At 47.6% G+C, this 13,692-nt stretch overlaps 2 protein-coding genes across 3 annotated transcripts; both read left to right on the top strand.

Annotated features, from left to right (window-relative positions):
- Positions 1-163: 163 nt before the first annotated feature.
- c2h8orf82 (chromosome 2 C8orf82 homolog) lies at positions 164-3,558 on the top strand. Its single transcript, XM_036522415.1, has 3 exons — positions 164-517; positions 824-872; positions 2,343-3,558. The coding sequence occupies exons 1-3, from the start codon at positions 353-355 to the stop codon at positions 2,798-2,800; spliced, it is 672 nt and encodes a 223-aa protein (XP_036378308.1). The 5' UTR covers positions 164-352; the 3' UTR covers positions 2,801-3,558.
- Positions 3,559-4,367: 809 nt separating this feature from the next.
- On the top strand, positions 4,368-13,061 carry naprt (nicotinate phosphoribosyltransferase). 2 transcript variants are annotated; one of them, XM_036515673.1, is made up of 13 exons: positions 4,368-4,689; positions 7,336-7,463; positions 8,000-8,082; positions 8,361-8,491; positions 8,782-8,897; positions 9,427-9,632; positions 10,107-10,244; positions 10,707-10,791; positions 10,927-11,007; positions 11,392-11,494; positions 11,593-11,744; positions 12,107-12,214; positions 12,817-13,061. In XM_036515673.1, exons 1-13 carry the CDS (start codon positions 4,443-4,445, stop codon positions 12,904-12,906), a joined length of 1,668 nt encoding a protein of 555 aa, XP_036371566.1. In that variant the 5' UTR covers positions 4,368-4,442; the 3' UTR covers positions 12,907-13,061. The 2 variants fall into 2 exon arrangements, with proteins under 2 accessions (XP_036371566.1, XP_036371558.1); XM_036515665.1 differs by having other exon boundaries at positions 10,104-10,244.
- The last annotated feature ends 631 nt before the right edge of the window (positions 13,062-13,692 follow it).

Below are 13,692 nucleotides of genomic sequence, written 5' to 3'. Positions count from 1 at the left end.
AATACTTTGTTTGTTGTTTGCGTTTGTTTGCTATTCATGTATGTAGTCGTGTGTTTTGAATATATTTTACTATAGAGGTGGAACTTAAATTTAGTGTCCACGTTGCAGTGGTATGGTGTCACAGTCGGAATGTTCCCCCGTACCAGCGTGAACGACTCAGATCAATAATAGCTAATGTTTGCTAGCTAAGGTCGTGTTTACATTTTGAACACCGATACAAATTAGGTAACATAGCTAGCTAGATCATTTCATGTTTAGATATTTTATAGAGGACATCACGCTAACATAGATAGCCTCTCCAAAACAGTTAAAGGTCGCTGGAGACGAACTTCATTCAGGACAGTTTAGCAAGATGTGTTCGGCGGTGTTGCTGTGTCGTGCCAGATGGGGCTGGGAGCTGCACAGTGCGGCGCGGATGTGCGGTGTTTGGGCCAGGAGAAATGTCACCTACACGCAGGGCCAGAGTCCGGAACCCCGAATACGGGAGTATTTCTATTACATCGACCATCAAGGACAGGTGGCACATATGTTCTCTCATCTTAGCCAAACAAGTTTAAAATATAACAGTGACATCTGGTCGTAAAGTAATAACACTCCAATATATATAATTGACAATCACTGGTCATGCTCGGCTGCTCTAAATATGCATAGTTATGATGCGCCATGGTCAAATCTTAATATTTATCCGTGGAAGTGGTTAACAATAGGTTAACAGGAACACTGGAGTTAACTTGAAAGCAGCAGGAATGCCTTGTGTTCACATTGTGTGCGCGCGCGCGCGCGTGTGTGTGTTTTAACATATGTACTGTAACTTAACTTGCAGCTCTTCCTGGATGACACAAAAGTTAAAAACTTCATCACCTGTTTCAAAGGTAGGCTGCCTACCCTGTCGCTGTCAACTGTTTGAATGCTTGGGTTCAGGACCAGGGTAGAGTAGCCCTGCAGACACTGCAGCCCTTCAGGACCAGGGTAGAGTAGCCCTGCAGGCAGTGCGCCCCTCCAGGACCAGGGTAGAGTAGCCCCGCAGGCACTGTGGCCCTCCAGAACTGGGGTAGAGTAGCTCTGCAGGCACTGCAGCCCTCCAGGACCAGGGTAGAGTAGCCCTGCAGGCAGTGCGCCCCTCCAGGACCAGGGTAGAGTAGCCCCGCAGGCACTGTGGCCCTCCAGAACTGGGGTAGAGTAGCCCTGCAGGCACTGCAGCCCTCCAGGACCAGGGTAGAGTATCCCTTAAGACACTGTGGCCCTTCAGGCCCAGGGTAGAGTGGAATCAGCACCTGGATTATTTGACAATTTTGATGGCCTTCTTACAAACAGGGAAGAGGCTGTGTTAGCAAACTGTGTGTTGCAGTTACATCATCCAGCTCCTATTCTGTTGGCTGTCGGGAAGGTGGAAGTGCTGCAGGAGGCTTTTGGCGATATTCCACATCTTGTAGCTATCAATTGCATTATCTAAAGTAAGAATAATGGTGGATGATGTGCATGGTAGAGCTCTGAGGTTGGTCCTATTTTATTCTTTCATTTTTCATATTCATCCTTCATACCATGCAGGAGTCTGACTTCAGCAGCTCATTACAGAGTTGAGTAGCTCACACACACGCACACACACACACACACAACCATAGGCACACACATGTTTGGCTGATTTCCTCTGTTTGAGGTGGTGTGAGGTACTATAACTGTGAGAGGAAGATGGGTGGTTCTTAACCAAGAAGTCACTCTAGAATAATTAACAAATGCACACGTGTATGCATTTATAAACAGAAATCTGCTTCATATTGAGTTTTAATTCAAGACTTCAGGATCCCTGAAAGCTTGTTGTGTGTTGTTTGAGTTGAGATGTCTTGAGTGTTCGATGGGTGGACTGTCCACTGTCCAGACACAGGTGACTGTCCAGATGAGGTAACTCTTAAGTCACTGCTGTCATTTACTGGGTTGTTTTTGGTAACCACAGTGCTTTACATATTCATGTTCTTCTTTTTAGTTTGTTCAGTAATTTAAAAAGAAATAGGTATGCCTTCCACCCTGAGATACTAAAAACTTGGGATACATTGTAAATAAAACTTGTAAAATAAAATCAAACAGGTTTTCAGATTTTAAATTAAACTTAGAAAGGGCACAGCATGGCTGTCTTCCCAGCAAACATTCAGGTGAAGTGGGCAGTAAAATTGGGTAAATTTGATAAACCAACCTTCAATGACATCTCCCTCCCCACCCTATCTCCCTCTCTTTCCCTCCCTCCCCTCTTTCCCTCTCCCCTCTCCCCTCTCCCCCTCTCCTCCATCCCTCCTTCCCCCTTCTCTCTCCCTCTCTCTTTCCCTCCCGTCCCTCCTTTCCCTGCACAGATAAGCAGTTCCTGGTCTTCTTCTTCAGCCGCCTGCGACTGAACGAGACCAGCCGCTACCAGGAGCACTTCCCCTTCCTGTCCCTGTGCGGCCGCGAGAGGAACTTCCTGCGCTGTGACGACCGGCCACTGGTCTTCACCCACCTGCTGCCGGGCTCGTCGGAGCGGCTGTCCTTCTGCGGGGGCGGCGACAAGCTGGCCGTTCCCTTCCGACCCGAGGCCCTCTTCATGCACCCCGCGAGCGGGAGACTGTACCACCCCTGTCCCGACCGGGCGGGGTCCGTGGGGCTGGTGCGCTCCGCCCTGGCCTTCGAGCTGAGCCCCTGTTTCGAGTACCCGCCCGGGCAGAGCCAGAGCGGCCAGCCCACCCACTTCCTGTGGGCGGGACAGCGGCATGCACTGACCGATGAGCTGGCCAGACATTTCCCCCAGGAAGAGGAAGAGGGAGAGGGGAGCTGAGAGAGAGGGACTGGTTGTTTTGGTTAGAAAACCATACAGTCTGTCTGGCGCTGAAAAGCAGTTTGCAGAGAATGCTGAGCTCTGAAAGGTGTTGCTCTGTTGGGTATGTTGTCTGTTTCGCCCGTTGGGCAAGCGTCTGCGATCACTTAGGTATAGCTGACATCATTGTCAAAGCATCTTGGTGATTCTCTTGGCTTACCAGTGTGTGAATATCCATTTGTGAGCACCCCTTTAAGACTTCCATCTCATTGCTGCATTCACCTGAAGTTATCTCTGCTTCACCTTCAAATAAACTTCAAATCACTTTTTCCTCATATTTTTTCCTCTCAAAATTATGCACAAGATGGAGGCATATTTCATTTTCCGTATGTATTTGATGTATTCTGGTATAAACATGCGATGAGGCTGTGATCACTCCAGCAAGTGAGTGGAGGCTACAGTAAATTAAGATAAGGATGGGCTTGGAATGCACTTATTGGAGTCTCGAGTGACAACATTGGTGCCCCCTGCTGGAGAGGGGATGAAGTGACAGGAATATTTAATGAATTTTTTTGTTCGATGTGTTTTGTAACCTCAGTTTTGCCCACAAGTTTGGTAAATGTCAGTTTGAAACCATTACAGACCCAGACATTTCACACAATTGATTTGTTAAATAACACCAATAGTAAATTATTAATACATTATTAATATGCAATTCATATGTTATATATCTGCAGATAAGCCATGTTGCAGTCCATAACACAATATAGTATACAGTAGACGCAGAGTCATCAACACTTATGTTAACACTGACTGTTAAGGTAGGTGTTGTAAGAATGTGAATCCTTGATAAAATAATAATAAAAATGTTGCCAGGTTGATTGCAACCATAACTGTGTATTAATGTGTCTTTTCTGAACCTTGAGTGGGAAGTGGACCTGTGTGAAGGATTCAGATCTGGGATGATGATGATGATGATGATTATTATTTTATTATTATTATTCTGTGCACAATTGATGGTAACGCTCGCTTAACATGTGCACATATCCAACTTGTATAGGTCACGTTAGACATATTATCCAGCACCATATTATCCAGCTCCATTCACTGAACTACGCCCACTTTGAGTACGTCGTCACTAACACTGGTTTGTTTGAGGAAGTAAGAGCTGTTAGGGTTGGCGATGTTACAGACAGGATCGGACAGGTTTGAGTGACAGTGGAGACTCTCACAATTTGTCAGCCAGCCTGACCAGTGGGGATGAACAAGATGTTAACCCCACCTATTCCCAAATTGAATATTTCAGACCCAGTCAGTCAGCGAAGAGGGTACAATTTATGAGAAGTTACAAAACACAATTCTATTAAATATATTTTCCGGCGCTTTTGCAGGACACTGCAGTTGCAACTGCGCAGCATGGAAGTAAAGTTAATGTCGTGCTTATTTTTATGTGCACAATCGACTGACTGAAAACATTATTACGGACTTTATCTGATGGACGAGATTCCTTTTAGTTTGACCTAATACTACGCTTTCTGTTTGTAGTTGTTTCGCATTGTTTGGACTCGGCTCGGAGTGGGTGGAGAAAGAGAGAGAGTGGTAGAGGGAACTCCATGTCCCAAGAATCTCGGGTGCATATTGACATGCGATCGGTCCATGGAACATGGCAGCGCCGATGAGCCAGACATGTGCGGCAATGGAGAGGTCGGTCCGGGAGCGGGTCCCGCCGCTGCTGACCGATCTTTATCAGTTCACTATGGCTTACGCCTACTGGCGGGCTGGCAGGCACAACGAACCCGCCGTCTTCGAGCTTTTCTTCCGCGACAACCCCTTCGGCGGCGGATTTTCGCTTTTCTCCGGGCTGCACGACTGTCTGCTGTTCCTGCGGGGCTTTCACCTTACGGATGAAGGTGAGGGGGTGAGGATAAGTTCTGTCTTTCGACTCTCAGCAAAAACAATACAACACAACTTAAATTTGTCGCTTACTGCTGAGAGATTTGGAAAGTTGTTGACAGCAAAATTCTGTACCTCTTTCAATTTGTATTTTGGCTCATTTTATCTTATTTAACTCCTTTGATTCATATTTAATTATGATGTTGCTCAAACTACTCTAGATTTGTAGAAGAGAATTTTATTGCTTTAAAACACAAAGAGGCTAAGTGTCATCTGCAAAGTTTTTTTTTCCTAGCGACGTACCTCCAGAGCGCAACGCATCGTTGGCATTGCGAAAGTTTTTGCAGAAGCCTGAAAAGCGCGTGCTGCGGGGCTAGCCGCGAGACCTGTGATGGCCTGTAACAGCCTGTAACAGTGAGCGCGAGACCTGTAATGGCTGGGTGATTGATCGCACTGAGTGAACTTGCGTGACTCCGTTGCTGTTCAGCCATCAACGTTGAACTTCACCCCGAAGGTCCCCTCTGGGCTACATGAAATATAATCATATAATCAATCATAGGACTGCATGGTTATTAAAAGTAGCCACTGCACAGGTTGTCTCCGCCAGAACCGATTTATTGCACCACACATCAGATAAACTCCTCTAAGGTGAAATGCCTTGATACATTACTGTACTGTAATTGTTGGCCATCTTTATAAAAAAAATGCAACGTTAAGATTATAAAATATGCCTTGTAAAATATTATGAAAGGTGATACACGGGTGGTTTAGAGGTTATTCAAAGGCACCAAGTGAAAAATACATGGATAAATAAATTAAATAATCCAAACCAGTTTGGCGTTAGTGGACCTGTTTTGCAGGAGTTGGAAGGCCAGAAAAGTGTCTTGCATTTGATGAAAGATGAACCACAATTCTTATTTTAACAGTTTATGCCTATGTATGAAGTCAAACTATCTGTCTGTTTGACAAAGGACAAACCGGCTCTACTGCTCTCTTTTTCTCTCTCATGTGGTATCATTCTGTTTGCTTCATTAGCTTCACGTGTGTGTGTGTGCACGCGCGTGTGTGTGTGTGCGCACGCGCGCATGCATGTATATGTATGTGTGCTTAGGTGGACAGTTTGTGAAAGGCTGCTTGTTTTCTGCCTTCCTGAGTGACTTTACTAAATTAGCTGCATATCCTGGGCTTGCTACTCAGTCATGCTGCATACCATCCTCTTTGAAGACGTGATCCTCATTTTCTGCCTACGTTCCACATGAAAAAGGTCCTTTCAGTTCCCGTCTGCAGCTAATGCAGGGCTTTTTCACAGGGTGAGAGGAGGAGGAGAGCAGGTTTGCTGTGTGTTGAGGCTGTGTGCGTTTTCCAAGTGAGGTGATGTGTCCAGGCCTGTGTCCCAGAGTGCTTTGGGCTGTGTGCTCACCTGCACCATCTCCTCACATCACCTGAGAGTGTCACCTTATGGACGGTGCTGTGTTTTGAATCTTACATTACAGTGATTTTGTACATTACATTGCGTTCGGTTTGTAGAATTATCCATTTCACTCTGTGTGTGGTAAATATGTATCTGGTAGTCGCAGTAGTGAATCATTATTGTCCCTGAGGGGCAATTCGGTGTGCATACGGCAGCCATCAAAAGCACATCACAGTGGTGCGTTGAGTATCATTGTGTGTCTGTGTGAAGTGATGTATCAGTGTGAATGTCTGTGTGGTGTATTGTTGTATATGGCTGTGTTGTTTTAGTTTACAGAGCATTGTTGTATCAGTGTGGTATGTGTGCCTCTATGTTGCTGCGTGGTGGTCTGGGTTCCATGTGTTGCTGTTTATTAGTATGTAAGTTCTGTGCCATATTGTGTATGTAACTGTGTTGTCATTGTAGTCATTGTTTTCGTGTGTGCTAATGTTGGGCCATGTTGGTTGTGTATCTAAGTGTAGAAAAGGGCCACATGTTTCTGTCTCGGTCTTTGTCTTTGTTTGCGCACCACCCCCACCTCTCACAGGCACTTGTTTACGACTCAGCTGAAACCTGGTCAAACCGGTCCTGCTGCTCCCCTTATCAGCAGGACCCCCACAGGGAACTTGAGGCACAAGCGCACCCCCAAGGACAGCCCCCAGGTCACCATTTGCCCTCGGACCTGCCCGTATCCTTTGGCCACCAATCAGGGCCTCAATAGGGCCGGGGATACGGGACAAGATAAAGGTGGTAGTGACCTCCCCCACCTCAGTACCACAACAATCTCTGGGAGGTGAAGAACTGGAGAGACCAAGCCTTTGGGGACCAAAAATTGTGCTGTTGTTGTGTGCGTCTGTGCCAAAGGAACCACACACCCATACACCACAAACCCTTGTATCCATCCATTCAAAATCCCCAATAAACAACTGAACCCGGAACCTGACTCCTGTGTCCTGACCGACACCCCACTGTGACCGCAAAGTAGCCTGAACCTAGTACGGGTGAAACTGCCCCCTCAGTTTCACTAAGTGTACAGCTATCTCAGTGTGTAGCATTGTTTTGTGTTCCAGTACTTTTGGTGCATTTGTCAGTGTGTTCTGATGTTGTGTGGTGTTGGCTGTGTATCTCAGTGTGCTGGTATCTCAGTGCTTAGCATTGTGCTGGTGCTGTAGCGGTGTAGCGTAACTCAGTGATGCTGTGGCTGTTTTTGCAGATGTTGAGTACCTGCGCTCAGTGCTGCCCCCTGGCACTGACCCCGCCTTCTTCTCCTTCCTCCGGGGGCTGGACTGCTCTGAGGTCACACTGCGCTCTGTCCCTGAGGGGACCGTGGTCTTCGCCAGGGTGAGTCCCTCCCAGCAGGGCTCGAACCTGCGACCGTCTGTCCTTTATCGCAGAGCTCCATTGCCATGTCACATTTAGAGTTTCTACACTGGGATCGAACCCTCAACCTCCTGTTTGTCGTCACAGAGCTCCTCCACCAAAGTCACATTTAGGGTTTCCACATAGGGTTTGCGCACACAACTTCCTATCCATTATCACAGTCATGTTTAAAGGGAGCTTTCAGAGGATCGATGAGGTTTTACTGAAGTGTGGAGATGCATAATGGGATTTTTCTTGAGATGTGATGATGTAATGTGTTTAGAGGAATTGATTAGGATGATGTCATGTGTACAGAGGTAGAAAAGGTGTAATGTGTTTAGAGAAATCAGAGAAGAATGTTGCTGATGTAATGCACACAGAGGTAAGAGGTGATGTAATGTGTGTGGAGGAAAGTGGTGACATAATGCGTGTGGGGGGAGGAGGATTTACCCAGTGGAGGTGTGACGAGGCTGTGACGGGGTGTGTGATGAGAGTGTGTTGGCTCTCCTGCACTCCAGGTCCCTCTAATGGAGGTGTCAGGCCCCTTAGCGGTAGTTCAGCTGCTGGAGACCAGTCTGCTCTGCCTCGTCAATTATGCCAGGTAAACCTCACCTGCCTGAGCGCTCACCTGTCCGTACACACTGTGTACCCTCACACAGTACTGATACACAAACTGTGCACACACACACACACACACACACACACACACGCAGTATTGATATACAGACATGCACTGGCACACACAGAGAATACTGATATGCACACTGTATACACACACATACCATATGTGGTTCTGGTTTAGAGCTGAACTGGGAGTGTATGTAAATTAAAAGTGTGTGTGTGTGTGTGCGTGTGTGTGCTTGCGGGCATGTGTGTCAGTCTGGTGTGCAGTAACGCTGCCAGGTTCCGGCTGGCTGCGGGTTCGAGGCGGAAGCTGCTGGAGATGGGGCTGCGGAGGGCACAAGGGCCTGACGGGGGGCTGACCGCCTCCCGTTACACACACATTGGGGGTGAGTGGCCGTGCTCTGTACTCCATCTCAGTGGGAACACACTGTCACTGTCTGTCAGGCTTCACCAACCCTGTCCTGTATCTTTGTGTCAGCATTCAATCTGACCAATCTTATCATGTATCTGTGTCTGAGGATTTGATCTGACCAATTACATCCTGTTTCTGTCTCAGGGTGCACTCTGATTAGTCACTTCCTGTGTCTGTCTTTCTGGCTTTTTATCAGCCAATCACCTCCTGAGTCTGTCCCACAGTGATCATTCTGACCCGTAGTGCCCTGTTTCGGTCTCCCAGGATTCGATCTGACCAGTAACGTCCTGGCTGGCTACCTGTTTGGAATCCCTGTGGCCGGAACCATGGCACACTCCTATGTCACTTCCTTTTCCTCTCTGGAGGAGGTGTGGCCTCAGGTGAGCTCCAGACCTCGCTGATTCGCTCACGGCAAAGGCTTATGTCTTATTGGCTGTTGTTGTAATAAGGATAGAACACTGGACAGAACACCATAATAGTTGCCTGTGGCCTCTGACAAATTCCTAACCTTCTGATAAAGTAAAACCCCAGAGCATCAAGGGTGCTCTGACCTGCTCCAAGGGAAAATGATCATTTTGCCATATGTTATTATTAGCACACTTATACTTTTATCATTTGTATTTTGGGTTATTGATTGAAATGATTCTTATTATTATTATTTCAAGTCCTTAGCATTTGAATGTTGAGAGTCCAAGAGAGGCCTTGTTTGAACGTAGCAGCATCAGGCTGGCTCATATTACCTTCAGGAATTTTTTTCCTTTTGTAAGACGACACCCCAAGATGGTCTTTACCTTCCTGGAGCCAGATACCAGTTGGTGTCCTGTTTTCAGTGAGGCCTTCCTTAGCCTTGGGTTAAAAATGTGGCCCCTAACTAATCCGGAGGTGCCCTGTCCTCCCCTCTCCCTGTAGACTTTGGCCCCAGCCAATGGAGACTGTGACACCGTTGACCCCGTTGACCTGGTGTCCCTTAGCAGGGGGTGGCTGGGGCGGGTTTGCCAGCTGTTGGAGGCGGAGCCCAGTAAAGTCAGAGAAGGGGAGCTGGCGGCCTTTGTCTCTTACGCAATCGCCTTCCCACGCAACTTCCTCGCTGTCATAGACTCCTACAGCGTCAGCAGGTAACAGCCCTTCCTGTGTATCACTGACCGCTGCAGTGTTAGCAGGTAGCGGAACTTCCTGCCTGTCATTGGACACTACACTAATGGAACTTTCTGTATATCATTGACATACAGGATTGACATACAGTGTTGCTAATGGAACTTCCTGTCTGTCATTGACCCCATTTAATGGAGTTTACTCTTAGTATATTTCATGTTGTAGACTCAACAGTGCCTGTGAAGTGCACAGGGAGTCAGGACCGAGATACCCCGCCTCCTGTAGCTCAGTGTTCCTATCACTATGCTGGGATATTGGTTTTATTCCATCAGGAGGGGGACACAAACACCTTCTTTCGGCTACACTCTGGTCTAGCCTTCAGTGGTTCAGTCAAGTGTCCGGACCTGGTTATATTTAGCTTCTGTGACCTCTGTGGGAGATGGTCATGAACCGTTTTGTAAATAATCCTCCCTTCCCTGCTCCCTCCACACCAGTAGTGGGCTACTGAACTTCTGTGCGGTGGCGCTGGCCCTCTGTGAGTTGCGGTACAAGCCCCTGGGAGTGCGGCTGGACAGTGGCGACCTCTGCAGGCAGTCGGTGGAAGTGCGGCGTGCCTTCAAGGCCTGCAGTGAGCAGTGAGTGCTGGGACAGCAGGAAGTCAGTGGGTTCTGAACAGCACTCTCTCTCTAGGAGTGTCTTTCCCATCTGAATGGCTCATATGGTAAAGGCACTTGTCGATAGCAGAGGCTGAGCCTTATTGCCCGGATTTGAAATTGGTCGTGCTGACATTGAAGGGGATAGCCGGGCCCATAGCCGGGATATCTGGGTGTGTATGTCAGAGAGGGGTCCCTCGTCTGAAAAACTGAAATGCATTGTGGGTATTTTGCAATTCTGACTGCGTGTGGACAGCGAGAAAAATGCAGTCATGTGGAATGTGGAAAAATGCTGTCAATGCATTGAGGAGATTCATGCCATAACATTCTCTTGACCCTCCCTCTCTCTGTGTTTCTCACCAATTGCTCTCTCTCTCTCTCTCTCTCTCTCTCTCTCTCTCTCTCTCTCTCTCTCTCTCTTTCTTCCTGGTCTTTTCTTTCCAGCTTCTCAGTGCCAGCCTTCCAGTCTTTGATCATCGTGGGAACAAACAACATCTCAGAACACAGTATTGCCGAGCTGAACGAGAGGGTGAGGGAGCTTGGGTCAGACGTCAGCGTTCACAGGCAGAGAGTGTAAAGGGAAAGAACACTACAGGCACGTCATACTCTGTTTCTCTCTCCTTTGCTTTTTTCTCTTCCTTCCATGTCTCTTTCTCTCTCTCAGGAGAATGAGATTGATGTGGTGGGAGTGGGGACACACCTGGTTACCTGCACTCTGCAGCCCTCCCTCGGCTGTGTGTACAAGGTAAATTTCCTGCACAATACCTACCCCGCCCACTTTACAGATTGCACAGCCTACATGATAGAAAGCCACTCCCACATGAGACTGCCCCGCCCACGGTGCAGAACTCCCACACGAGGTGTGGGCACCTGCTGATCACCTGTACCTGCTGTGCGTGAGCCAGTGTTACAGGTGGGAAGAGAGATGGGACAGGACATGCTACAGCTTCTGTTTGCAGCAACACTAGTGCCCTTTGTTATAGCCCCTCTTGCATCGCCCCCCTCTTTTACCCTCATCTCTCTCCCTCTCTATGTCTCCCTCCCTCCCTGCCTGCTCTCTGTCTCCTCTGCTCTCCTTGTATCTCCTTCCTGCTCCCTCTCTCTCTCTCTCTCTCTCTCTCTCTGTCAGCTGGTGGAAGTGAGGGGCAGCCCCAAGATGAAGCTGAGTGAGGATCCGGATAAGAGCACCATGCCGGGCAGGAAGGCCGTCTACAGGCTCCTGGACTCCGAGGGTCAGTCTTAGGTCACCGCTGCTCCATCCATCCTGTAGCAAAAACACTCCACATCACGGCTCACCTGGCTTACCCCCCCCCCCCCCCCCCCCACACAGGTCACCCGTTCCTCGACCTGCTGTGTCTGTGCGACGAACTGCCCCCCCGAGATGGCATGGAGGTGCGCTGCCACCCGCTGGGGCGAGACCGGGTCACGGTTACGCCCAGCCGGGTGGCTGCTCTGCGGCAGGACGTCTTCTCTCGGGGACAGGTGAGGGCACTGTGTCTGTGTCCTCCTCTTCCTGTCTGTGTGTCTGTCTGACTGAATGACTGTTTGCTTGTCTTCCTGTCTGTGTGTCTGTCTGACTGGGATGATGAGGTAATTATTTAATAATTCTCACAGGAGTTGACACAGCACCGTTTACATCGGTATGTATGTGTAAATGCACATGCTCTAGTTTGGCTGGGCTGGTTGTATGTTAAATATGCACTGCGTCAGTTTTGGTACAGCATACTTATGGCATTTCTGTAGTGTTCAGCGTGGTGTTGGGCACTGTGGCTTGTTTGGTAATGTGTATGGGCAATGTGTTTACCCATAATCCCCCCCCCCACTATCACCACCACCGCCAACAGATCACTCACCCCCTCAGGAGTGCAGCTGAGAACAGGGCGAATGTGCAAAGTTCCCTAAAAATGCTACACCCCCGACACAAGAGACTGCAGGACCCTGATACGTATGCTGTGAGTTCCGCTCCATGCAACCTGCACACACCCACTCCCACACTGCTCTGACACCCTGTCTACAGCCAGAACCGAGAGACTACAGGACCCCGAAACACACTTATAAGTGAACCTGTCTGTATTCACTGCAGTCTAGATACGCCTTATACAACACCACACATACTTAGCAATCAGGACTAATGAATATACTACTGTATGACGGTGTCTTATAAATTGTATAATAGTATCTTAAATAGGCTGGGCACCATATGAGTTACTTAAATAACCACAGATACCACAGACAGTTAAAACTTATGTTACCTTGTGAGTAAGTTACCACATACCTGTAAATTATAGCAAACAGGTTGTCCAGTGTGGCTAGCAAGAGAATCATTGTGCTGTTTGGAATTCTGTAAATTTACATTTATTTACATTTATTCATTTGGCAGATCCTTTTATCCAACGCGACTTACAAGTGCAGTAGAGTACAACACAGGCAATCCTATGATAGATTGTCATCTATGAATGGACAGAGAGAGACAGCAAGAAGGAGAGAGAGAGGAGCAGTGAGTTACTCTGTGTTCCAGATATTTTTTGACACACTGACATTTTCCTTCCACCAGGTGGCAGTGTCAGAGAAACTGCATGCAGTGCTCACAGAGATCAGGCATGGTGGCGGCAGCAACAATAACAAGATCCTATTGGGCAACTGAGACTGACCGATGGGCGGGGCAAAGGGACCATGCCCTCATATAAACCAAACCTGTCTGGGGTGAAAAAATGTGCCTCTCAGTATTTTATTTTATTTTTATTTTTAGATTCTGTCCTTGGATATATTCTACCATAAAACCCCATCTGGCTGAGGGCAATGGCATTGTGCTGGATAAAAGTGTTGGGGGGGGGGGGGGGGGGGGTTGATATTCCATTCCACAGTATGTAATTCTAATGTCATCATATATTCTTCCCCATAGTTTAGTGTCTTAAAGGTGCCATATGGATATCTCTTGCCATTATTTTTGTATTTTCTTGGATGACACAATTAGACTATCTTCCTGCTCTGATGTTTACATCAGTGTTTACATGAGTGTAAATTTATATAATACGGTCTCCTACCAAAAGTCTTGGGACACCCCAATTCACTGCAGGGGTGTGACTAAAAGTGTGATGTGGTGACCCATGGTTTGAACAGAGTAACACTGGAACATTGGACTGGCCAGCAGAGAGCCGAGAATTGTACCTGATAGATCTTTGTGATGAACTTGAATGCAGAATTAGGACAAGCCCAAGACATCTCTCGTCAGTAGTGATCTTCCATGAAGCCCTAAATCAGTCATTAAGTCCAAAGGCAGCCCAACACACTGTTCATTTCTTGGAATATCCTATCCCTTTGGATTTGGATGGGGGTCATCATACTTATCATGCATGTTTCTGTATGTATTATTTCAATACCTTAGGGGTACAGTGAGCATTATTCTGAGCGTTATCATGTGGACATGAAA

Source organism: Megalops cyprinoides, chromosome 2 (genome assembly GCF_013368585.1).
Source record: "Megalops cyprinoides isolate fMegCyp1 chromosome 2, fMegCyp1.pri, whole genome shotgun sequence".
In the NCBI taxonomy this organism is placed as follows: Eukaryota; Metazoa; Chordata; class Actinopteri; order Elopiformes; family Megalopidae; genus Megalops; species Megalops cyprinoides.
This window is presented reverse-complemented; position numbering and strand designations above follow the sequence as displayed.

Excerpts from the sequence above, each read along its gene's own strand:
- naprt (XM_036515665.1), top strand. The coding sequence starts at position 4,443 with ATGGCAGCGCCGATGAGCCAGACATGTGCGGCAATGGAGAGGTCGGTC. Across the intron at positions 8,898-9,426 it reads TGGAGGAGGTGTGGCCTCAG|ACTTTGGCCCCAGCCAATGG; the intron begins GTGAGCTCCAGA and ends CTCTCCCTGTAG. Across the intron at positions 11,745-12,106 it reads ACGTCTTCTCTCGGGGACAG|ATCACTCACCCCCTCAGGAG; the intron begins GTGAGGGCACTG and ends CACCGCCAACAG.
- c2h8orf82 (XM_036522415.1), top strand. The coding sequence starts at position 353 with ATGTGTTCGGCGGTGTTGCTGTGTCGTGCCAGATGGGGCTGGGAGCTG. Across the intron at positions 518-823 it reads ACATCGACCATCAAGGACAG|CTCTTCCTGGATGACACAAA; the intron begins GTGGCACATATG and ends CTTAACTTGCAG. Across the intron at positions 873-2,342 it reads CTTCATCACCTGTTTCAAAG|ATAAGCAGTTCCTGGTCTTC; the intron begins GTAGGCTGCCTA and ends TTCCCTGCACAG.